Raw genomic sequence first — 26,562 nt, forward strand, 5'->3', positions numbered from 1 at the left:
TCATACACTCTGACGGGTTATTTGTCAACCTATATTTAAAGCTCTAAATACGTATACACTCCTTGATGCAAAAAAAATCCACTTCAACGAATTCATGTTCTGGAAACAATCAGGCACACTCCCAAAACTTTACATGTAGGGGTCTTAGATGCAATATTGCATATAAGAAAGAAAAACAGAAATGACTTTGGTGCTTCAATGACATAAATTACAACATACAAAAATGGAATCCATGCAGCCAATAAAAATATTTCATGACATGGGAAAGCACTCTCCATTATGTGAAAAAAAAATTAACCCTCTGAAATATGAATCTAAATGAGTACACGCAGTAAAATCCAATTTTATTAAAAATAAAATAGAGGGAAGAAATGAGTTTGGAAGTAAAGGGACCAGCATGGTAACAGAGTTCTCTATGGGCAGTGGATTTATGCATGACCATTTAAAAATTTTTATACTGTCAGATTCTCTTTCTGATGCGTATTTTAGCTACTTTGCCTTTTTTCAGGATAAAAACTGCTAAACATATTTGTGGAATGAATGAATCCATATTATCTTCAGGCACATAAAAATCTGAAGATGTTATCGAACACATACTTTCTTTTTTTCTCTAGAAAATGCTGGAGTGCAACAGAGCAGAGATTTATTTTGAACTTTTTCCTATAGAATCAACGAAGAATGTCAATGTTCTAGGGAACAGGGACCATGTAGATTTACTATGTGCTGGTTCAGTACATGCTGGAGGTGAGTTAAGCAGATGCAATGTATCAATCAAGAGGCTGCAAAGAAGACCAGAAATTTGGAAAAAGGTCTTGTATTCTTATTTTGCTGTTTTCACATAAGTCCCTTAAATAAACCCTCATACTGTCTGCCATCGGTTTCTTCACATATAAAAGAAATTACCAGAGAACGCTGAATAAACAGTCTTTGAACGTGAAATCTGAGGCTAAGACATCAACTGCAGAATCCCATCAAGGATAAACCAGTACAGAAATTTCAAGTGCTTCTGATAAAAACACTACAATGTTAGGAAGGAACACTTGCAAGACTGTTTTTAGAGATCTGAATCAATACTTATACATATATTGACACTAATAAAACTACATTCTACATACAGACATTTCTTCAGCATAGACTGATGTAAGTCCACATCCATTATGAACAATTTCACATTTCTGGACTCTGTTCATATAAAGTGCTGGGTAAAAAGTAGGAGCTCAACAATCTCTTTCCTTTTCTATTCAAATAGCCCATTTCCCTGGAACGGATTAGAGTTTCAGTGGAAAAGAAACATATGGGAAGGGAAGACAAACCTTGGAAGTCTTCTGGCACATTTGTTCATGCAGCTATTTCTAAAAGGTACTAGGCATTACACACTCTCTACTTTCTGAGTGCAAGTATGTGGAACATGATTTAATCCATCTGCTGATGCCCCGTGGCAACCACGTGCTCCTAGAAACACACATGCAGGTCTCCTGTCTCTTTTCTGATCCACTTACCCAGACCCGCACCCTCCCATCCAGCCTCTTCCATGCGCTCTTAGATCTGTTACTGTGTGTTGTAGCTTCTAGTAGGCTTCCTTTTTTTGTGTGTGAAAAACAAAGGAAAGCAGGAAGGAATCTTAACTCTTGATTTTGGAACTGAAAAATCCTCATGGCTTACTTATTTATTTTTTTAATTAACAACCTGCCATCAGGTTAACGTTGGGAAAATCCGCCCTCCCGTGAAGTACACGTTATTCAAAACACACAGCAAAATAACCCAAAGTAACCCGCACGACACTGTGATGTGTTTTAGTACAGCACAGAAATCAGATCTGCATCGAGAACCACACACACATGCATGCACGCAGTTCTGAGCCTCGTTCTGTTGTATCCTAGGATTAAGGAACACATACTTCACAAGGATGCTGTGAGGAAGACAGTATCAGTACCTCTGCCCTACAGGCCGGGAAATGAGGGTTTTAGAGGTGAAGTTACTGTCCCGAGGTCACTAGGCTAGCCGCGGAGAGTCAGGACTTGAACCCTGGTTAATTTGATGTACTTTGCTGTACTGTTTCCTTATGGTTCAATAGACTCTGAGGATACAGCAGATCTCTGTTTTCTTTTAATGTTCTTGGCATAGTTTGGAGTTGTAAAAAGTTAATATGTTTGGGTTTAAGCAAAATCCTATGACTTGGTCCAATGTTTGATTCCTCCCATTGATCTACCTTAGAATAACCAAAGGTGGTTTTCTACGGCCTGAGAATTGGGATTTTTTTTTTTCTGAAATTGAACTCTCTTGTGGATTTAGGGGAAAAAAATCCAGGCATGCTGATACTTGAGTTCAATTTAAATCTTTTAGTGAAACCAACTGACAAGATATCTATGGTTCTGCATCACTGATGTCTTTTCCTCCTTTGAATGATTGTATAAATATATTCTCCCCAAACATATTTGTGAAAATCGAAAGCAATGTAAAATGATTGTGTTTCAAAATAAGAAAGAACCTTAAAGACAATGTAGTCGTGCCCATTCATTTCTTACTAGGAAACCTGAGGTTACTATTTACCCCTGATTTCTTTACGGCTACAAAGCGTGGCGGCATTGCAAGAACGGACTTTTTTTAACCATAGGTGAAATATTTTATAATCGTGTAATTTAAGAAAAAAAAATATACATATACATAAAAATAGCCTGTACCTAAAAGTTTAACTTACCTCCAAATCCATCAGGCACATATGTTTTAAGAACAATATTGCAGAAAATTGTTGGCAGTGATAAAGGTTTATTCCCCTCATTTCGAAGGGAAATGTGTCGATAGCCCGCTTGGAGACCATCGAGGGGAAGAATCCTTTGGCCAATCAGTTTGTTGTTGTCATCATACACGGCGATTCTCAAGACAGCCAGGTCAGGGAGGATCACCTGCAAACAGGAAATGGAACTTCACCCCTTATTGAAAACAGTATGGAGACTCCTCAAAAAACTAAAAACAGACTTACCATATGGATCCAGCAATCCCACTCCTGGGCATATATCCAGAGGGAACCTTAATTCACAGACACATGCAACCCAATGTTCACAGCAGCTCTATTTACAATAGCCAAGACATGGAAACAACCTAAATGTGCATTGACAGATGACTGGATAAAGAAGTTGTGCAATATTTATACAATGGAATACTACTCAGCCACAAAAAAGAATAAAATGACATTTGCAGCAACATGGATGAAACTGGAGATTGTCATTCTAAGTGAAATAAGCCAGAAAGAGAAAGAAAAACACCATATGATATCACTCACATGTGGAATCAAAAAAAAAAAGAAAAAGAAAAATGAACTTGTTTACAAAACAGAAACAAGACTCACAGACATAGAAAACAAACTTATGGTTACTGGAGGGGGAGGGTGGGAAGGGATAAACTAGGGGTTTGAGATTTGCAGATACTAACTACTATATATAAAATATATAAACAACAAGTTTCTACTGTACAGCACAAGGAACTATATTCAACATCTTGTAGTAACTTTTGGTAAAAAGAATATGAAAATGAATATATGTATGTTCTTATATAACTGAAGTATTGTGCTGTACCCCAGGAACTGACACAACATTGTAAACTGACTGTACTTCAGTATGAAATGGGACTTTTCATTGGTTTTTGAGATGCAGCTCCCAAGAAAGACAAGTCTAGGAATCTGGACCATATTCACACTGTTCTTAAACACTCCTTTATGGCTAAAATAAGCCCATGGCCAATTTGCATTCCTAACGTACACTGTATAGGGTGCAGTGTCCAAGCCATTGAGGAAGGCAGTTGGAAAAGGTTTCCTGGAAATCACTCCCTGAAAATTGTAGGTGGCAAGGATGTGAAAGATTACAAATCCACATTTTGCTATCTTTCCCTATTGCACTCATGTCATGGATGAGCAGAGACTCTGAGAAACAAAGTGACTTGTCTTGATCTCAGAGATGGTCAGTGACAGCTGGTTCTGGGCACTGGGGCTCTTGACTTCTAATCCTGTGATCTGTCTACTCCCTGGGCTGCTTCTGACATCTAGCCCTGTTTTTCAGAATCTAGAAAGTATCTTAGAGGAAACGCCTCAAGCATAAAAGACAATTTATGTACAACTTTGGATTCTCCCTTTACTTTGCACTCCGCAGTATTTAACATCTTTGGGGTGATTAAATAGAGTAAGAAGGGGCAGCTCCAAACATTAACATGTACCTAAGATGTCTACTCCTGCCATCCTCAACTGAGTAAACGCACATAAAATCTAGGCTCAGGCAGCAGAATCCCTACTCGGATATAAAAGAACAACATGACAAAAGAAATCCACTGTTTTTCATCAGGAATGCCTTTTAGTAGCTACAGCAGCCAAGTCATCTTGGCTGATTTGAGCAAAAATTAGCCAAGATGCTAGACAGTGAAAATAAAAGATAAAGCTAGACAATGAGCTGGCTGCCTACTTACACCTAGAGGTTATAATTTAATTCCAACTTCATGAAGATTAAAAGAAGAAACCAGATTCAGCCAGCTTTAGTCACTGTACTGTCTCTCACGTGGTGCAAGAGGGCTTTCCTTGTGAGATTAGCGCAAAGAGCAAAAACAGTAACAAGAAAGCAAAAAAAGGTAAATAGAGCACTTAGTATCAGTAAAAGGCAATGTAACTTCTGAAGAACAGGGATGGGTCCAAAACCAGCATCTTGCTTCTGGGGCCAGTAATGTCACATGTGAAATCCAAGTCTGATCTGTCCCCACTCATCACAAACAATGCCTGAGATCAACTTTCTAAATTTCTGGAAATGTGTGTAGAGATCATTGATTATGCTCAAAACACTGGCCATACTGACAACAGATCCAGCCATCTAGCTGTAACAAACCGGGAAACCTGGGAAGGAAAAAAGCACGCATCACAGCTGTGTATGCAATTCACACTGCACTCTGCAGAAGAGAAGGCGAGGACGGCAGGAGGGGAGGGGTGCATGGATAATGCTCGTCCTGTACCAGGGAGAGCCGACATTTCAAAATGGCTTGATTCACTGAATTATACTGATCTTCTGTAATCTAATTTCTGTAACCCAGTTAGCCAATTCTGAGGTTGATAATCCCTATTTTTGTCAAGATAAAAAGCTGATCGTCTGTGTTGCATGACATACAAACGGAACAGAAGCACTTGGAAAACCTGTGCCTTAAGAAAAAGCAAGAAACCATCTTGGCCAGGATAACACAGCATGTGAGAGAGAAGCACAGACATTCTTGGAGGCAGCACCGCCAATGCATGGATTTTTTAATCCATCTTCAGTTGACAAAAGAAAAACAACTGGGAAAGATAGTCACAAGATTAAAACCTGAATCATTAGAGGGAATGATGCTCTAAAGATAAAGGATAATAGGGAGAAAAAAAACCAAAAAGCCAAAAAAAGCAGGTGACACACAGAAAGCCATGAGTTGCCACACTCTCTGGATGCACAAGACAGTACCAACTGACCCACTGAAGGACATTCATTGGCCTTAGTTCTGGTGCAACATCCTACCCGGCCTCTTGGCTAAAGGGACAGTACCAGTACCCAGCTGCTGCCAGAGCAGGGAAGAGCTCACCCACGTACAATGGTGTCCACCCGTGGGGGCTCACCCTAAGTAGACCTGGAGCCTGGGCATGGCCATGTGGCAGGTGGGCTCCTCCAAGGAGGAAGGAGAGCCCAAAGGAGGAGTGGGAAAGAGAGACAGACCAACAATCATATGGCAGCCACAGAACGGATGCATCAGAAGAAGGGGCAAAGAAGACATCTGGGGTTGAATAACGGCCCCTACATGCACCGAAATGTGGCTCCCGACTTGGCCGAGTGAGACTGACATGTGGAAAATACCCTACCTTCCGAAACACGAATGTCTCTTCATTGTAAACGGGGTTGAGTCCGTTGTTCATCACCATGCGGGTTCGGAATTCTTTCCGGATGGTGTCAGTGGGCAGCCCGTACATATCCACCTCCACGTACGTGCCGATCTTCTTATCGGATAAGAACTGACCCGAGATGACCTGGAGCAGCAGAGAGGTAGGACGAGAGAGAAGTGAAGTCCGTGTGATTATCAGGGGCAAAGAGCAGTCTGGCAGGCAGGAGTTCTCTGTTCATCTTTAGAAGGTCTCACTTTCTATGGAAACAATGTACTCCTTCCTTATTAAATTATAATATTATTAAGCAACCACTATACGTGAAAACTATTCCAGGCAGAGGTCTTGCTTTTGAGAGCTGTCTAGAGAAAGAAAGAGGGAAACATACATCAATCACACACTACAAACACAGTGTCCACAGCCTCTTCACGGAAGTATCCATCCCTATGAAATGAAGCAATGGGTTCAAATGTGCCCTAAGATCCCTTCATAGCTCTGAAATTCTGCCGTGCCACACTTCTGAACTCTTTCAAAAGCTTTGAAAAGAGACAGAAAGAAAACCATGCCAAACTGAAGTTGACAATGGTCAGACAGGACAGTGTTATTTTTTTGTAAAGACCAGAGTTAAATTCTATCTATTATAAAGCCATGGAGAAATTATTTTTCCCTTACCTTCCAAATGACCATAGCCATTTATTAGGGTTTTTTTTTCACATTATCTAATAGCTAATAATTTTAAAACAGGTTTTTGAGGTATAATTGACATAAAATAAACTATACATGTTTAAAATGTAGAGTGAGATCAGTTTTGACACAGGAGCACATTTGTAAAACTATCACCACAATTAAGACCACAGATATTTCCATCACCTCGCCAAGTTTCTTTGTGCCCTGTGGTGGCCATCCCTCCCTCCATCTCTGTCTGGAGAACATCACTGATTTATTTTCTGTTACTATACATTAGTTTGCATTTTCTAGAATTTTGTGTAAATGGACTCATAGAGTAGGTATCTTTTTCATTAATAAACTTTTTAATAGCAGTTTTCAGTTTATAGAAAAACTGCGAAGAAAGTACAGAGTTCTCATATTCCCCTACCTCCCCACCCACGACCTCCCCCACTGTGGGTCACCTGCACCACGTGTGGTACATTTGTTACAACCGACGAGCCATCGTGATCACCCAAGTCCACAGTTTACACTGAGGGTTCACCCTCGGGGTTGTACATTCTATGGATTTGGAAAAATGTATAATGACATGTAGCTACTATTGTAGCATCACACAGAATCACTTCACGGCCCTAAAATCCTTTGCGGTCTGCCTGTTTATCCCTCCCCACAACTCATGGTACTTTTTTGCTGTTTCTGAAGTTTTGCCTTTTCCCGGAATGTCACATAGTTGGAATCATACAGTATGCCACTTTTCCAGGCTGGTTTCTCTCACTCGGTCAGGTACATTTAAGTTTCAAACATGTCTCCATGACTTGATAGCTTATTTCTTTTTAGAACTAAATAATATTCCACTGTCTGGATGTACAGCTGTTCATCCACTCAACTACTAAGTGGCACTTTGGTTGTTTTAGAAATTTTGGTGATTATGTGTAAACCCGCTACAAACATCCTTGTGTGGGTTTCTGCGTGGACGTAAGTTTCCAAATCGTGTGGGTGAATGACAAGGAATGCAATTGCTGGATCATGTGGTAAGAGTATGCTGAGTTTTGTAAGAGACTGTCACCCTGTTTTCCAGGGTGGTTGTACCACTTGGTGTTCCCACCATCAACGCATGAGAGTCCCCGTTGCGCCACATACTGTACCAGGTGCTTTTTTGATCTGATTTCTCTCATTAAAAGTAGCTAATGATTTCCCTTGTGGAAAAAAAAGTCTCTCAAGAAAAAAAAAGAAAGAATTTAAATCAAAGTTGAGAGCCACACATGATCTTGCAACTTGACATTAAATATTGTAACGGTAATTTCTGAAGACTTTTCCGAGACCCCCTGCACACACGTTTGTACTCTTCTGGGAGAGAGGGAGCCTTACCTTCACGGAGCAAGTGGCTGCGATAACGCCATCAACAGGTGTTTCAGAGAAAGGATCAAATGTGCGGTCGGGCCGCCTCATGAAATCTGGCTTGAGAAGGTACCTGGTGGGACAAAAGCATCGGAGGAGTTTATTTTACTAGTTGCTTTTATAAAGACTAAGACCATCACTATTCAAGACACCGAATACATCTTTTTCCCCATTTCTAACTGAGGAGCTAAGCTTTTGGGCAGAGGTTCCTAAGCACCAAAGAGAATATCCCTGCCCTGTGGGCAATCCTGAGGGGCAGCAGGGAAGAGGGAACGTTTTCCAGATTCCAGGCTCCGGGACATCCATGATTTTCTGACACCATCACCTTTTCCTGAACTTGTTTAGGCCATGGACCCCTTCAGACACTTCCTCTTACAGGCATAAAATAAAACGCAAAGAATAACAATGAAAAACCAATTACATGAGCCATAGTTATCAAAATATGGAAAATGCATATTCTTTATTAATTATGTTTTAATTAATATATTAAATTGTGAGATCTAATGGCAAGTTTGATAATTACCAGAGTTTCAAAGCACTCATAATCATAAAGGTATTTTGAGATTTCTAGCAACAGGAATGAGATATACATATATCTGTGATTTATACTGGTGTCAGAATCAGAGGCATTTCTGTCATTACTGTGGATTGCTTTTTACGTTAATAGTTGGGAAATGTCACATTTCAGGTAGAGGTAGGTGAAAATAAAGATGTTATTATTTCTCCATTCCTAGCCGGGGTAATTAGGCAAGAAAACGAAATAAAATGTATCAAGCTTGGAAAGAAGTAAAACTATTTCTGTTTGCAGATGACATGATCTTGTATATAAAAAAATCCTAAAGAATCTACTAAAAAGCTATTAAAATTAATAAATGAGTTCAGCAAGGTTATAGGATACAAAATCAACGTATAAAAATCAATTTTATTTCTATGCATCAAGCAATGAACAATCCAAAAATGAAACTAAGTGAACAATCTCATTGATAATAGCACCTAAAAGAATAAAATACTTAGGAATACGTTAACAAAGTAAGTACATAAACTTGAAAACCCCAAAACATTGTTGAAGAAAATTAAAGAAGGTCTAAATAAACGGAAAGACATCTCATGTGTATGGATCAGGAGACCTCACACTGTTAAGGTGGCATTATTCCCCAAATTGATGCACAGATTCAACACAATCCCTATTAACATCCTGGCTGGCTTCTGTCTAGAAAATGACAAGTTGATCCTAAATTAAAATAGAAACTCAGGAAAACCCAAAACAATCTTGATAAAGAACAAAGTTGGAGGTCTCATACTTCTCAACTTCAAAACTTTCTACAAAACAACAGTAACCAAAGCAGCTTGGTACTGGCAAAAGGATAGACACATAAACCAATGAGATAGAAATGGCGGTCCGGAAATAAATTTATACACTGATGCTCAATTGATTTTTGACAAGGATGCCAATACTATTCAGTGGGAGAAAGAATTGTCTTTAGACAAATGGTGGCAGGACAACTGCATAGCTGCATGCAAAAAATAAATAAATAAAACTAGCCCCTTCTTTAATTAACATCCTAAAGTAAAATGAACTCAAAATGGATCAAAGACCTAAATGCAAAAGCTATAACTATAAAACTCTTAGAAGAAAACATAGGGATAAATCTCTGTGCCTCGGGATTTGGCAATGGATTCTTAGACATAACACCAGAAGTGTAAGCAATGAGAGAAAAAAGTACATAAACTTGACTTCATCATAAAGACGCCTGCACTTCAAAGAACAGTCTCAAGAAAGTGAAAAGCCAAGCCACAGAATGGGAGAAAACATTTGCAAATCATGTATCTGGTAAGAGACTTGTATCTAAAATAAATGAGGAACAAATAACCCAGGTAAGAAGTGGGCAAGTGGTAAGACAGACAAACGGCCAGCAAGCACTTGAAAAGATGCTTAATATCGTTAGTCATCAGAGAACTCAGATCAGCACCACAATAAGATAGTTGTTGTACACACACGCTAGAATGGCTATAATAAATAAAGAGATAATAGTAAGGATGGATGAGGAGGTGGAGAAACTAGAGGCCTCAGACAGCACTGCTGGTGGAGATGCAACATGGTGCAGCCACTTCGGAAAACAGTGTGGAGTTCCTCAAACAGTTGAACACAGAGTTACCATAGGACCCAGCGATTCTGTTCCTAGGTATGTGCCCAAGAGAAGTGAAAACATACGCCCACGCAAAACCTTATAACCAATGTTCACAGCAGCACTATTTATAACAACCGAAGATGGAAACAATCCAAATGTCCATCAAAACATGAAGGGATATATAATCGAAGGTATATCCATCCATCCAAGGGAAAAATTTTCGGCAATAAAAAGAAATACAGTGCTGGTGCATGCTACAACACAGGTGAACCTTGAAGAGATTATGCTAAGAGAAAGAGACATAAAAGGTCATGCAGTGTATGAATCCATTCACATGAAATGTGCAGAATAAGCAAATAGATAGTAGATGAGTGGTTGCTTAAGGCTGGGATAGGGGGCAGGGGATACTGCAAAGTGATAGCTAAAGGGTATGTGTTTTCTTCCTTGATGTGATTAAAATGTCTCAGAATTGATCCCCAGCGATGGCTGCCCCTTAATCCCACAGGGTATGGCCACAGAATTACGCCTCCGCTGGATCCAGAACTTTCCTGAAACTTGTGTCAAAGAACTTCATCTCTCTAAAAAAATTTGTTTGTTAGAAATGATTATAACCATAGACATGAAAATTCCACACTAGTATGAACAATACATAAAAGGGAAAAAAAAGCACCTCCCTTAAAACTATAGATTTGCTTTTACATGTAAAAGAATCACCATTTGGGATCAAATTATATTCCTTCGGAGTATAACTTTTACTAGTTTCTCCTCTAGATATGTCAGATTTAGTATTATCTTTTAAAATACAACCAAAAAGGAATCCTGAAGCATGATTTTTTTTCTTTAAGTTTAAAGTCACTTTTTTTTTTTTTTGCTTTTGACAAAGCTGCCATTCTTTGCTATCATCTTAAGTCTGAACAAAAAGTGCTACAAAATAAAGCCACATTTCACTTGGATGTAACCATCCATAAAGAACTTCCAACAAGGGACAGCGGTTTTTAAACCAAGGATATACAGAGTTTATAGAATCGTTCAAATATTAAAGATGACTTGGAACATGCACCTGTCTCCAAGAGAATGCCACTTGTAATGTTCATACAAAAGCTCTCTAACTGCATAGAATACACTGTTTTCTATGTTTACTGAGTTTTAGATTTGGACCTTTTTTTGTGGCTAGTGTTAACCACTGGAAAATCTGATGATGGAGCAAAAACTCAAGACTTGGGATGGGACCACAGATGAGTAACTACTATACTTTGCACACTTCTCCAAGGGAAGCCTGCCAGCTTCCTGTGGCCAAGTGTCAGACATCAGCGGCCAGGGGAGGTGATGGGTCATGTTTCTGGCTTTCACAGGGGGCAGCATTTGGACTCCAGTTGTGGGAAATGAGGGACTCTGCCTCCTGAGAAAGGTGGGACTCTGAGGTCCACACAGGACTGTAGTCATCTTTCCAGTCCAGATTCTCTTTGGACAGTGGCTGTCCGAGATTCAGGACCCTCTGTGGTGGCCCTCAGTCATTTCTGAAGGGTCAGGAGACTCTTCTCGCCCAAAATAGGGAAATGTGATTTTGACTGATGATGTCTCTGTGCCAAAAACATTCCTCCACATTCCCCACTCTCAGACCTGTTTGGAAGAAAATGAATCTGTGAGCGATCACAAATAAGGAATGCCAGGAGAAAAGGGCGAGAAACCTGTGTGATTCTCCACAGGAGGCAGCCTTCAGTGTAACGTGTTCCTTTATGTACTCAAAAAAAAGAAAGAACGCATAGCAGGTTGACAGGATCCCTAGCTTGACTCTGACACTGAGCCAGCTTGTCTGGCGAATGTCTGTTCTGGTCCTGCCTGAGGCAGCAGGGACGGCCACCTGCGGGGACACCTGGGGCTGTGCGTGTCCAGCGGCCCTGGGCACCCATGGGGAAGCTGATGCTGGACGGGCTTGGGGAGTGTGCAGCTGCAGACGCTCTGTTCTTGGCTTCATGCTCTGCACACACTGTCCTGAAATTCTTAATGATTTATGAGCACAGAGCCCTGGGGCCCCACATGGAGCTGGTCCTGCCTGGTGTTTTTCAGTGGAGGAAATGAACTCATTCCAAGCATCCAGGTCTGTGTGGTGGACATGGGTAAAGGCCAAAGCTGATGGCAAGTGGCTGGATGCCAGGATTCCCCGTGGACTTCCTAGGGTCTCGGAAGGCAAGGGCAGGAGAGAAAGGTGGCACTCAGAGGATGGCGTCATAAGGAAGTCCATCCTATGTCATCAACACTCCACTGTTGTACTTACCAGCAAGAAAGCAAAAATGGCTGCTGACTATAAGATACCATGGATTTTAAGACATGCTCCAATTTGACAGAAAGTTCTATAAAAAGTGTGCACCTTTGAATCATAAAACACCGTACTATTTTGATAGCAACCACCCAATTTCCTCTGAAAGCCTGAAAAGACTTGAGAAATTAATTGGTTCTCTGTTGTTCCGTTGGGAATTATAGAAGTCTCTCAGTTTTCCACCTTTTAAATATGAGTCTGTTATAAACGACTGCTCACTTTCTGGGTAAAAAAAAACACACTTACTAGACCCAGTGGCGTGGCCTCCTCAAAGATCAGCCCACAGACCAGGCAGGGATGCCCAGGTAAGTTTCCAATGTTTTTTTCACTATTGGTAGATCCAGGACTTTGCACATGGATGCTCCATATAAAACAACTATTGTTTGTCACTGCAGGCCTAAAAGGCACAGGATTTCCCTTTACGGAAATGCAGCCCTCAAACACAGCCCACAGGGATTTTTTTTAAGTCCCTGCAGGTGGGCAGGAGATTGACAGGGCAACGCGGTGAAAAGACGCCTGGCTCTGGGAAGCGCATCCTTCATGGCTGTCCCCGTATCTACAGCTAGACTCCTCCATCCCCTGGGGCACAGCACGCACGTGAGATTTCTTCTCTTTGCCCTGTTGGTGACAACCACTGCCTCCAAGCTGGCTGCAGGGAAAAGGGACGGGGCAGAGGTGGGGCACAGACCCTGAGCAACACTGTGAACGGCTCTTGTAGTCAGGCTGCCCCAAGGAACAGTCAATACTTTTTAGTCCCTCTGGTGGGACTCAGGCTTTTGGTTGCATCACTTCTGACACATGAGCACAGAATTCAGCTAACGTAGCACCATCTTTGCTTATGAACGTATTTTAAAATAAACAATGGTGCGGAAAATAAGATTCTGAACATGCAAACTCTGGCAAAATGGAAATTCTTGAAAAGAAATGGAGTGAAGGTGGAGAGCTCCCATTGGGACCGCTTTCACGTGGACACATCCCCCCCAACCCCGCATCAGGACTAGCCATCAAACGGCCGAGGAGGGAGTGGAAAGACCCCTGGGGATGGCTGGGCCCCAGGAAAGTTCTGGACGGGAGCACAGCCGGGTGTGAGCCGTGCGTGTTCCTCACAGGCCTGGTGTGAACAGATCGCTCGTTTAATCTTGCGTGATCCCTGCACGTGATCGGCCACATGGTCTTAAGCTTTTCTTCAAACTCACTTTGGCACAGAAATGGGCAGTTTGTGAAGTACTTCAGATTCACTCAGTTCATCCCCACTGAGCAGTCGCGACAAACCCGGGGTGGCGAGTGTTACGGCTTCCTTTTATCAGCAGGAAACGAAGGTTCAGAGTCTAACACACCCGCCCAGGGCAACTCAGCCAGCACGCAGAGGACCCGGGGCTCAAACCCGGAAGGCTTTTGCCCCCGCACCGCAGCCGCCCCTGAGCCTCACTGCCTCAGCCCCCACTGGGGGTTCCCCCATCAGTTTACGTGCACGACCACCTGGCTCTGAACGCTCTGCACTAAATAACGAAATAGCTTTAAAAATACCCTGAAATGTGTATTTGGTCGTTTTCTTTTTAACTATATAATTTTCTTTTCTTTTCCCTCCTGTTTCATTGAGATATAATTGACATAGAAGACTGTATCAGATTAAGGTGCACAATTTTTATTTCTTTCAAAACACACAGCAGAGGAAGATGGCCTGTTTGCTGCAGGTGGGTGGCCCTGGGAGCAGGGTTGTCACCTGTGGGTGGAGGCGCCCTGGCGGGCAGAGGTGGGAATGTGCATTTTGAACCCACACTCGCTGAAAATTCTGACCGGCTGATTTTAGTGATGGAAATCAGATTTCCAACCAGCGAGGCCAGGAACGTTCTGACAGTAGCATCGTGGGAGGAGATGGTCCTCTGCTGGATCAGTCTAGAGGTCTGAGGGCAGTGCTTTGGGATTATTTACCTGCCGTGCTGCTTAGAAACGTTTGCATGGAGAAAAAGGGCCACACAGTTTTGTTTTTTTTTTTTCCCAGCTGTACAGAATTTTAACTTCATATTTCCATTTAACCTTTCAGCGTGTTGGTGAAATTAACATTTCCTATTTCACAGCTTGGTTCACAGATTTTAGGGAGTGCTATTTAAGTAAACTAGTACGACATTCGCAGCATTATTTTTCGGTAACTGCTATTTACAAGACATGCAAAACAATTAAGAGAGGACAAAGCTTCCTTCTGAGCTGAAATAAACTCCATTTGACACCCGTGGCTTCATTATAAATCGAATCAATTTCACCTCACTACTTGTCCCAGGTCAAACACACATATTTAATGTCCGTGTCTCCCTCTGTTGTCCAGATGGGCAGGGGTCATGATCTGTCCCAGCTAGGAAAACCTCTGCTACTGAATTTAAAGTGAGAGAATTAAACTCTAGAGTGTGTATAATAAACTGCTTAACTCATGGTCAATTTTTTTTTTTAATCTGCTGAGCAAAATTGGGGGTCGATGGAGAATGTACGTTGCAAATGTAATTGACCTGGGGATGTCATTTGTTTCTCTCTCCTCCCTCAAACCCAGTTTAAATCCAGGAGCCCCTAATTAAAAATGACACGGTTTCATTACAGCTGTAGCATGGAGTGTGGAACACAGTGACAACAGTTTAAATTACGTTACTCACCCGCACGATCCATTATACTCAAATTTTCCCTGATTCAATTGCATCGCTAAATCTGTCAAGAGACAAAAATAATTTAGCATCTCGTCTCCCTGGACAAAGAAGATCTTGATGGGGTGATTTTGAACAATGGAAATCAGATACTGATCCCAGGCTGAAAGGTTTTTTTTTTTTTTATACCACAAGGTACCTCTGGGTCTGTTTAAGGCACACAACTCTCTGTTTCATGTTGCAATCACCTTGTGTTTAATTTAAATTAGACATAAAATGCATTTTCATAAAGATCATGTTGGCATGGCTTTAAAATTTGGATTCAGTATGTGAGTTATATGATGGTTCTATCAGTGTTGAAAGTTCGGATGTCCAACCTGACACAGATTTGGAGAGGATGCACCTTAGGACCCCGAGGAAGGGTATGTGGGAGATACCCAGTAGGGTCATGTGAATATAAAGCGCCATTAAAATGAATCAAAAATAAACGAAGTATCACAAAAAAATTGGGGACTTAAAGAAGAATTCTTCTGGTGGGGTCTACACTGGCAGGGCTTATGATTTTCCCCTTGCAGCCGAACACTGTCTTCTTTCTTTTCATCAGTGAAAGACATGAGTCGGCTGATGGATTCTTTTTTTATTCTTCAAAATCTTGCGATCAAACCAAATGTTAGAGAATAAAACACAAGTCGACCTAGTGAATAAACTGCTTTCGGATCCTTTAAACCACATAACCAACTGATTGGCAACAAAGAACACAACCTGACCCCCTTGTAAGTAAATAAAATCAGCAGTGCCTTTTGATCTTATTTTGTTTCTGCTAGAAACGCTCTGGGATCGTACTGGTACCTGGTCCCAGTTTAGCAGAGTGAGCCTGACAGGGCTACTGTCAAGAGACAAAAGTAATCTAGTGTCTCGTCTCCCCGGACCAAGAAGATCTTGACAAAGAAGTCTGACTGGAGCTCCTGCTCACTAAGACAGCGCCACCGAGGGGTGGGAAACACAGCCATGCCAAAGGGATGCAAGTCGTAGGCGCTTTAGGTCAGTTCAGATAATAGGGAGGAAGGTGGACTGAGATTCACAAAGTATGATGGATGGACTAGAGAAAGAAAATGCCCCCTAAACTGGGAACCATGGGAGGTACCCTCATACAGCAAAGGACAGAACAAGAAAGGTGTTTTCTTTTTTAACCAGTTTTAAGGACCACGCTGTGGCATTAACCATAGAAAGTACATAGGTTTTGTGGCATATTTCTCGCTTGTTTTAAGTGAGCAACTAGAGCGTATTATTTTTTTTCTATCTCTAACCTTTACCTTGTGATCCTCGTCTTAAGCAAACTTTGAAAACTTAAAAAAATTTTTTTGTTTATGCATTTATAAAAATTGACCCCTCTCCTCGCAGGGAAAAAAAAACAATCACTCTGTATTGGAATTCTGCCTCAGAGTGCACTTTGGAGGAGCAAGTTATACATTAGTACGTCTAAGGGTTTATTACTCCCTAAATACCATTTTAGCAACCTTAAGGTGAGATGCCACTATGTTGGTGATTTCTGCTGAATGTTAACAGTGGCAAGGGTAACTTCCAAAGGAGAAATGAGTCATCATTACTGGATAAAAACACTCAAATTTCTCTTATTTCATTCTGTCTCTGGACAGGAAGATAAGTTTGATCCAAAAGGAAGAAAAATCAGAAATATTTTGGAAACAGGGACAATGTTTAGCAGATCAGTCATGGCATTTCCAAAAGGAAATTCTATTTAAATCAAAATCTATCATCTTCTACCATTGTTTTATCCTTCTGCTTTGAGTTTTAAATGCCTCACCATTATGTAAATCCAACAACACATTGTTTGGGCCATATGTCGACTTCCTTTAAAACTGCCCACAGCCAACTGACTGCAACTGCCGGCACCCTCCAGTCAGAGCGGTCAGAGTGTGCTCCTGGAATTTGAGGTCACTGGACATTGGTTCCTACCTGGGGTTTGATAGTTGAGTGACACCATCTGGCAGCCAGCGTTCCAGAAAATCTGAGGCATGTAATTACTGGAATCGACTCGGCCCCCCTTGGGGTAAATGCGACTCATTTGCCGTTTATTGTAACTGTGTAACGTATTAAGGAAAATGGTTGGGGGGAGCGCATTCCAGCAGTGATGAATATATAACAAAGAGCTAAGACAATGACGATCTGGATCAATGATAAACATGCAGACAACAGAAGAGAAATTTCACATTTATAAATGATGCTTCAGAGAAAAACCACCACCCACCGTGTAAATTATAAAAGCAGGTCAGCCTTTGGGCAGATTTTCCCAGCTGCGGTGGTCTTCCACATATATTATTATATTAGTTCTACAACCACAATTATATATTAGCCATTGATCTATTTCAGAGATTCCTGCCAAAGCAGAGTTCACCAATGACTCGTCCCACTTAATACAGAAGGATACTTCACGAACTCAATCGCATGTGTCTTCAGGTAGCCCAGACCGACTGACTCGTTAAAAGAAGACATGTTATAATGAATGTTGCGTTCTGTAAAGAAAAGCAAAGATGCACTTAGAAACCCCGCCGCCAAACCCTCCCAGAAAGACAAGCTGTAAGTATCAGTGCACCCTGAATCCCGAGGCCTTGGTGGCAGGGGTTCCATGATTATATCAGAAGCTCCAACTTTCATTAGTGTCCTGCGGATGCAGACGTCTCACTTAAAAAAAACAGTGCGATGCATTAAGTTTGGAGTCATGAAACAAGTCATGTGTACACCAACTGCCACACACAGCCACTCCTGAAATACGTATTTTTGATGCTGCTGCTGATGGTTTCCCCTACCCAGAAATAATTGTGCAAAGTTTCAAAATACTTTATGCGTTTCTGGAGACCAGCTTTTGACTAAAAGCAGGCTTAACGAAAGTATCTCATGCAAGAGGCTAACGCTTGGAGCGGTACCAAATCCACAGTCTCTCAGCGCCACCTTGTGGACGACATGGGGAATGACAACACGATGCCCTCGCGTACCAAGGACGGGGCGGGGGGGGGGGGGGGGGCTACTTGGTCTGTGAAAACAAAGTACCAGTGATGTGGAAGAACAGCCCGTGTGCCCAGAAAAGAAAATGACAAGTCAGATCACAGCTCACAGCACAATCGAAGGAAAGCAGACAAAAAAAAAAAAGGCCATAGCATTTAACCTTTGGTGTTACCTTCAGCCACAAGGAAACCTTGAAACTTTACAGGCTGTGCATAGTTGATCATTGTGGACAAATACGGATGGATGTTAGTGGTAGCACCTACATATTTATAAGATGCCATCCACGCCTGCTCATCTTCTACAGTAATCAGGCCCTACAAGCACAAGGAGGGGAGCGTGAGCATCAATGAACTCTCAGATTTAAGCGCCAAACTTCCTCACTAGAGACAGTTTGCACAGACACAGATTGAAAAGCAAAGACATTCTCCTTCCTCAGCTATGCTAACTAAAGGGTAACTGTAAAAGTTAACGTCTGTTGAAGCTCTGAATAATGCAAATGGAGATAATAGCAAAATATGAAGCTTACTTTACATTTTTGGGACAGTTTTTAGATTTGGGGCCATTTTTTTTTACTTCAAAATATTCCAGAAACTATACTGAAGTTCACAGCAATGCTATGAAATATGCATAGCAGGTATGATTCATAATGTCACAAATTGTGGCATAAATTCAAGAACAGTGGCCCATCAATTTCAGTCGGCTTGTTACATCTAGGCTTGTTAAATCACAGATTCCTGGGTTCCACCCTCAGAGTTTCTGATGAAGTGAGTCTGGGCCAAGGCCCAAGAATCAGCATTTCTAACTAGCTCCCAAGAGCTATGAAGTGACTGGTCTGGGGAACCACACTTTGCCTAACACTACTCTCAAATTCAAGCCACAGGCATAAGCTGATTCTTAAAATAATCGAATACCCCACTACATAGGACATATTAAAACTGCATTATTTTGCAAAGAGGGAAAAAGAAACAAATTATTTTGGTTTATTTCTTAGTAAGCCAGAACAAAACCAACAAACTCAACAACAACAAAAACAATGCCTTCAAAAGTGATCAACATTTAGTTGAGATCGACACTGATGGATAAACTGCTTACTCACATGAATCAATGCATTAGTTATAACAATGGTCAGACCATTTATTAACCTCCCAACTTCACATTCTATATCATCAAACTGATTTCAACAATAAAAGCCTGAGATAAATAATTGAATCATGTAACTTGTTGGGATTTTTTTTTAAATCATTTTTTCCCCTATATCCCAACCCCTAAATAAGGGCAAAGGCATATCTAATTCCTCTCCTGTGGTTTAATGACAATAAGTTACACCAGTACCGCAAGCTGGGTACTGGGCAGAATTCCCACATGGACAGCCTCATTACTGTCATCACGTGCAGCAAGGATTAGAGTCCTACCCACTGACCGCTGGAGAAGACTGAGGCCTTAAAGATTAAAATAACTTGGTCACAGCTTCTTAGCTAATAAGTATCAGTGACCAAAGGTCAATCTGTCCCTTGTTGACCTCAATACCTTATGAAATTCCAGTAGAAGAGAATTTCACAAGTATCTTAGGAGAGGAATGGGATCAGACTTAACCCTAATTATTCCAAACCTAATACTGAGACAGTAAGAAGATAGCGTCTTACTCCAAATACAATAGGACCCCATGGACAGGACAGTATTTTCTGAAGCTCTGAAACGTGGGAATGAAATCACAAGGCACATTTCTGCCTGTGGTTGCCATCAGTCTCACTACTGTAATGAACCACACACATTTACTAAAAAAGACCACTTTGCTATCATGAGCTGTGAAGAGGATAAAAGAAATTAAAAATGTAACTTGACTTTCCTTGCCATAAAGTCAACACTGAATAATGTCAAATGTAACACCTAGAATGTGTGCACTGTGAAACTAACAATCTTTCAGAAGCCCAGCCGAGTCGGAACCAAGATCGCCTTTCTGTTTTGCTATAAGATGAATTTCCTGACCTCTTAGGTCATTTCTATTTTCAAATTCAGTGTGTTGATGATTATGTACTCCTGTTGTAGGAATGAAATCTCCAATTCCAACCAAGAAAATGCCTAACTGCTCTCAACACTTATTTTTAGGGAAATCATCTTACTCGCCTACCCTAGGTTTTGTGGTTTTATCAGGATATAATCATTTTGTCACTGTGAGTAATTCTTTCTTTTGAAGACTCTTACAAATGGATGTACTGAGCGTGTAAATATTACACCTACAGACAGTTAGCCTGACATTCCATGGTGTAAACATTGTTAAGTACAAACATTTTCACCTGACACTCCATGGGCAGGGGGTGGGGGAAGATAGAGTAACAGCACTTAGCATAAAATGTTCAACATTAGGGCATCACACATGATTTCTCATAATGAAATCAAAACGCACAAGGAAACCATTTGGTTACCTTTTTGTTGTTTTCATGTTCAAGGTCATCTGAAGCCTGAAGGAGAGAAAGAAAATCATTTACTTCTCTAAAGGGCAGAATTCCAAATGTACTCGGCCATACGCATGTAAATATTTAAGTAAGTATAGGTACCCCTGTGAGTCTATTCGTTTGTTAAGATGGGAAGTCACCTGTAACACAAATCCATGGGCAAAGCGGAACTGGATGGTTTCTTTACTTTCTTTTCCTGTTGATTCATCGTTAGTGGAAAGAAATGCTACTGACTTTTGTAGGTTAATCTTGTAACCTGCTACCTTGCCGAATTCTTTTATCAGCTCTAGTAGTTTTGGTGTGGAGCTTTTAGGGTTTTCTATATATAGTATCATGTCGTTTGCAGTGAGAGGGGCTAAATTTGGGAGTTTGAGATTTACAAATGTTAGCCACTATATATAAAAATAGATTAAAAAAAAAGTTTCTTTTGTATTTCACAGAGAACTATATTCAGTATCTTGTCATAACCTTTAATGGAAAAAGTATGTAAACGAATGTATGTATGTATATGCATGACTGGGACATTGTGCTGGACACCAGAAATGGACACATTGTAACTGACTGTACTTCAATAAATTAAAAAAAAAAGAACTGGAAAGATATGATGATCTAACTCTCTTCCAACCAGAAAAGCTCATCTTACTGCTTGTCTCCCATCTTTGTTGACAGCCTTCGCCTATTGAGATGCTTCCTTATGGTAATTTGGTTAGTGATTTAGTCCTGGGGCTTGGGAAAATCATCGATGGGGCCACCTCCCCTGATCTGTAAAGGGTCCCTCTTAAGCTATTCAGCGCTCCATCTGGGTGTTGACAAAGGCAGCATGAAGGTGAGCACCGAGTCTCAGCACGCATTTAATACCCCGAAAGCAGTTGCAGTCCTCTGAATCGGAAAATGTAGCTGTAATGGCAGTATTCCTTTGGCTCTGCTCAGCAGACAAACGCTCTCCCATTTTCTTAGCACCTACTGTATACACCCACCTGCACCTTTATCCACAGTCTCCATGATCAAGTACCACTGCTCCCATCAAAGACCACATCCTCACGTCACCGTGAGCCCGCCTACTCAGGGAATCCACAGGTCCTCATCCTCTCTCCCTCGGGCAAGACTGGCCTCTCCCTCGCTCCTACCCCCTTTCCAGCAGTCTGCAGACACACTCCAGGTTCCTCCGTCCTGAAAACCACACTCCCTTGACTCCTCAGCTTCCTTTTAGCCTCCAGCTCCCTTTACAGCAAAACTGCTCAAAAGCAGAGCATCTCTTCATTCACATCTGTCTGCTCCAGGGGCCCCCACCGCCCCACTGAGACCTCTCTTCTCAGGGTTTCCAGTGACTCCAAGGCTAGTAATGCAATGGACACTCCTGAGTCTTCTTACTCAATCACTCAGTAGCATTAAAAAAAATCGACCACTTTGCCAGGGGCTGGGCGTTGTCCAAGGGTACAAACTCCCAGTTATGAGGCATAAATTCCGGGATCTCAAGTACAGCCTGGTGACTGGAGTTAACAACAGTGTATTGTATACTGGAAAGGTGCTGAGAGCAGGGCTCAAACGTTCTCACCACACACGCACACACCCCGCCGCACACACCAACCCCACCACACACATGGAGGTAACCATGTGAGGTGATGGGCGGGCTACCTACCCTTACTGTGGTAATCATTTTGCAGTATATACATATATCAAATCATCACGTCGTCCACCTTAACCTTACACAATATGAGATGTCAATTACACCTCAGTGAAGTCGGGAAAATGCTCCACCAACTCTGTCTTTCTCTCGCCACAGGTCTCTCGGCCTCCCCAGTCCCCCTGCCTGGTTCCCCTCCCATTTCTCCCCCTTCTCTCCCGGCTCCTCTCCTGGGAGCCTGCCTTCAACCAGGGCTCCTCCACCTGGGCCTCTTTTTCTGCCTCGTCTCATGGACCATCGCGTTTACATCCATGGCTTCAAATACGATCTCCTGGACTCCCAGTTTATGTCTCTAGCCCGACCTCTTTTCTCGTTCTAGAAACAGGTGGGGCCGATGCTAAAACCACGGTGAAGGTGAAAATGATGCTAACACAGCAGTGACCAAGACTTCACAGGAGGGACCACGTGGCAGGCACCATCCTCAGCTCTTTACTGCACTGAAATGCATTCCTTCTGCATGATGGACCAAAGAAACAGGTGCTTTTATCTTCATCTTGCAGATGTGAAGCCAAGGTGCTGAGTGGTTAAGTGACCTACTCGAGGTTACAGTTAGGAAGTGAACCCAGAGTTGGATGCCAGTGCTGTGGAGACACCCAGAGCCCTGCCCCTTTGGGCATCTCATGGCCTCAAACCAATGGTCCCACTTGAAACTCCTTAGTTCTTTCTCTTCTAGTCTTCCCCACTGTCCCCAGTTCCTCCAACAGAGACCCTAGAGGGTCACCCTGCTCCCAGCCTCCCTCACGTGCCCACATGCCACCCATCAGCGAGTTGCATCACTTTTGCTTCCTCAGTACACCTTGGATCCACTCAGCCCTGTGTCTACCATCCAGGCGAACCCTCAGCGGTCTGGCCAAGTGCAGCAGCCAGGCCACTGCTTCTCCTGCATCCACGCCTCCTTCCTTCTAAACTGGTCTCCATACCATAACCACAGTGATTTTTAAAAACTCCGACTGGCAGCACTGCCCCTTTATTTTAAACTTTCTCAATGGCTCCACATGTCACTTAAATTAACATCTGAGTTTCTCACAGCTGCCTCCCAAATCCTGCATGTAGCTCCCCCCTGCCTGTCTGGTCCCATCTTGTTTCACTCCTCGACCCCTCGCTCAGCTCACTCTGTGCACGCTGCCTTCGCTGTGCCCACTGCTGTGGTCCCTTGGCGCTCAAAGCAACGCCTCTCTTTCTGTGCGTGGCCGGTTCCTCATCACCCTGCGTGTTCTCGTTTCCTCGTTTTAGTCTCTCCACCTCGCTGTTCTCCCTTTGAGCACTCGTCTGGAGTTTCAAATAGCTCTTATCACAAATTATGATTCTTCAGCTGACTGTTGGCTGGTTTGCCTTTCCCACCCTCTTCCAAGGAACTTCATCAGGTCATCAGCTCCAGGAGGGCAGACACCAAGGGTGTTTTGACCCTTCTGGGTTGTTATGGCCGAGACTGAGCCCAGCACATAGTAGGAACACAGTTACTATTTTTTTTGGCTTTAGAGTTGGACAGATGGGAAGGTTTCTATGCTGGCTCTGCATCAGGAGGGAGATGAGATTTCTAACCAGTCGGACTGGTTCTCTAATGAGGGCTTGCTTGGGATGATGGGGTCATTTTCCTGATGCTCTGAACACGTTAACCTTTGCCACTGGGGCCCTGTCGTCTCCCCACTCACCTGTAATTACACAATAAATGACATTTAAAGGACATGGGGCCAAATAGTTAGGGGTCAACACTGGGCATGACTAGTTAGTCCTTTAAATGTCCTTCCTAACTGAGGACTGCCTTTGCCTCGAGTTCAGATACTGATTCTGTTACCCAAATGAGAAGGGCAATTAGATGGTGCTTTATTTCCTTGTGGTTGTCACACCTCTGAAATGTCAAAACAACCGCTACTGCCTCTTAAGCATCACAAAAGGAAAGGGGCCCCAAGACTCCAACCTTCTTGACACTGTTGGCGACGGCTTCCTTGTGACCCAGGTCGTCCGCGGAAAGTTCATTTCCGTACTTGTACTCGGGGTGAGCTTCCTCCTCTTGCTCAGCTGCGGGAAGACAAAAGGCAAATCCATGAAGCCGGCTTACAAGGGGTCCGGCCTCCTCCCCAGTCTCGGGGAGCGGGGAAGGAAGCGAACGAAATGGGAACATTTAAACACGCAATTTTTTTTTTCTCCAAATAAAACTCTCACTGAACTCCACTAGCTACACAAAGTCCAAGGGCACGCCTGTTACTTCACCTGCGTCTTCCATGATTTTTGACATACCTGATGGTTAATGCATTTTTCTTAAGTGAGTGATTACGTGCATCCCAAGACACTAACCCTAAAAAAGTAAAGCCTTCCACACCGCAGGAGGACCCGTGACTCGTAAAAGGGGTTTTTTGGATCTTCCATGACACCCGGAGAAAACAAGATGATAAATACATTTAATAATTCTGAAAAGGAGACAAAAATGTCCCCTTGAATTTTATGGGCTGCATGATGTGTGGCTGGAGTGGTGTGACACATAAAGAGCCTGGAAGGACTGGACTGCTCCTGTAGACCCTCTGCCAAATCTACTTAGTTCTAAAAAAGACTCTGAAATCATTCCTCACACTCATGGTAGGAAGCGGGCATGGCCTGGGCTGCGAACAGAGGCCCAGATGCCATCACTCAGTCCACCGGTCCAGGAAATGACAAGACCTCTGGTACCCACCCAAGGCTTTCAGTGGAAACCCACTGAAAAATGAGCCACACACTGGGGTGAGATCTGTATCCCCATGACGCCCGTTCTGGAGTGCCCAGGAATTTGCCCACAAACTGGCCAGGATGAGGAGACACCCACAGGCCACAGGCCACGGCCAACACAAATCCACACCGTCACAGCACAGAGCATGAGGGACCCTGACCGTTAAAAACACCCAACAGGGAAACAATTTCTGAGGGGCTGCTGAGCAGACCCATAAGAATTCGGGGCATCTTTTAAAAGAGCATGGTTAAAAGGTGGAAGGGAGGAGAACACAAGAACAGGATTAAATGAAAAACTTACACTGATTCTAAGGTGCAATTTCCCGTCACATTTTAATACATCTGATATTGCAAGGTATCCTTGAATCCATGGCGTTTTACAATTCATCGGAGGCATTTGTTCTTTCTTAGTCAATAAAGCGGTAGCACCTTGCAACTGACGGGAGTCTCAGATCTAGAATTTTGGATTGCTTTTTGCATGTGCTATTCCAGGCAGGGGATGAGGTGAAGGAAAAGAGACAGACACCCTCCCCTTCTGAAACTGATACTCCATTAAGGGGATATTCTGGAGGCAAATTATTATTTTTTTTTTTAAGTAGGTCATACAGGCCTTGGGTAGGAAAAAAGGATTTGAGACGCTGGACGAGGTCTTAAAATAATCTAGTCCAGTGTCTTCACTTTACAGCTAAAGGGAACAGATTCCCAGATACGATGTGACTTGTCGGAGGTCACAGAGTTAGATACGAACCTGTGTTTCTCAGGATTCTTAGCCCAAGGCTCTTAATGCGACACTGCGTTCCATGACCTACAACCTGTACCCCAGATTTTGAAACCTCCTGCCACCACCATTGAATCTCAACTCTGTAGATCTCTAGTCTGAGCTGTCCAATCAGATGCAAACGACTTGAATTTCAAGGGATGTGTCCCACTGATGCAGTAGAGACTCAGTAACTATTTTTTTAAGGGTTGTATGAATACAGGTTACCATCTCTTGAGCGTGCACATATGCACAGACAGACCGCAACCAGACACAACTCCAGCGTTCCCCACGGCTTGCCTGAGTCTAAATCCAGCCTAATGACTGGGCACATGCTTTCGCTGACTGGGAGCCTTCTCTATTTTCGACAGCCTCCAGGCAGGCCAGCCCTCTTGAACCAAGCTTGGTTTCCCCTTGCCTGCTGTGTTGAAGTATTTAAATTAGAGACTCTGGTCATTCAAGGATGGTAGGAGCACACTATGAGAGCAGGGTAATTACAGCCAACTGGTTGACCAGAACTAAAGCCAAGTACGACCGAGGGAACTCAGGAATCACGTCTATAACTGGTAAGGCAGCAACCTCTGCACCCTTAGAGAGAAACTCAGGTGGGTGATCCTGTCCTCTCAACTACTCTCCTACTTGCTTATGATTCCCCATGATTATTTCTGTTAAAACTAATCAAAATTTCTTATTAACATCACTGTTTCTTTCTTGTTAATTTACTCCACTCTTCTGCAGTTTGTTTTACTGGATTATAGTGTCTAGTAACACCTCACATGCTTTTGATGATCACCTATGAAACTTAACCTAAGTTAAGGAACAGTTTCCAGGTAATATTCAGATTTTCAAATTTTAGAAATATTTTCTTGATCTTTCGAAATATATTCCTTTCAAAATTTTATTCTTAAACCTTGCTCGGGTTTATTATCTGCAAA

The 26,562-nt window shown here is 42.5% G+C and overlaps 1 protein-coding gene across 5 annotated transcripts in view; it reads right to left on the reverse strand.

The window, feature by feature from the left end:
• The window catches only part of PLCB4 (phospholipase C beta 4), a 384,175-nt gene that overhangs the window by 44,580 nt on the left and 313,033 nt on the right, over positions 1 to 26,562 (reverse strand). For all 5 annotated transcript variants that reach the window (XM_074346931.1, XM_074346929.1, XM_074346932.1 and 2 more), the window contains 9 exons: positions 24,089 to 24,189; positions 20,457 to 20,492; positions 18,206 to 18,347; positions 17,459 to 17,543; positions 16,987 to 17,111; positions 15,025 to 15,076; positions 7,907 to 8,009; positions 5,855 to 6,019; positions 2,699 to 2,903 (listed from right to left, as the gene is read on the reverse strand). In XM_074346931.1, coding sequence (XP_074203032.1) covers positions 2,699 to 2,903; positions 5,855 to 6,019; positions 7,907 to 8,009; positions 15,025 to 15,076; positions 16,987 to 17,111; positions 17,459 to 17,543; positions 18,206 to 18,347; positions 20,457 to 20,492; positions 24,089 to 24,189 — 1,014 coding nt within the window. The remainder of the gene's footprint in view (positions 1 to 2,698; positions 2,904 to 5,854; positions 6,020 to 7,906; positions 8,010 to 15,024; positions 15,077 to 16,986; positions 17,112 to 17,458; positions 17,544 to 18,205; positions 18,348 to 20,456; positions 20,493 to 24,088; positions 24,190 to 26,562) is intronic.

This window comes from Camelus bactrianus, chromosome 19 (assembly GCF_048773025.1).
Source record: "Camelus bactrianus isolate YW-2024 breed Bactrian camel chromosome 19, ASM4877302v1, whole genome shotgun sequence".
NCBI lineage: Eukaryota > Metazoa > Chordata > Mammalia > Artiodactyla > Camelidae > Camelus > Camelus bactrianus.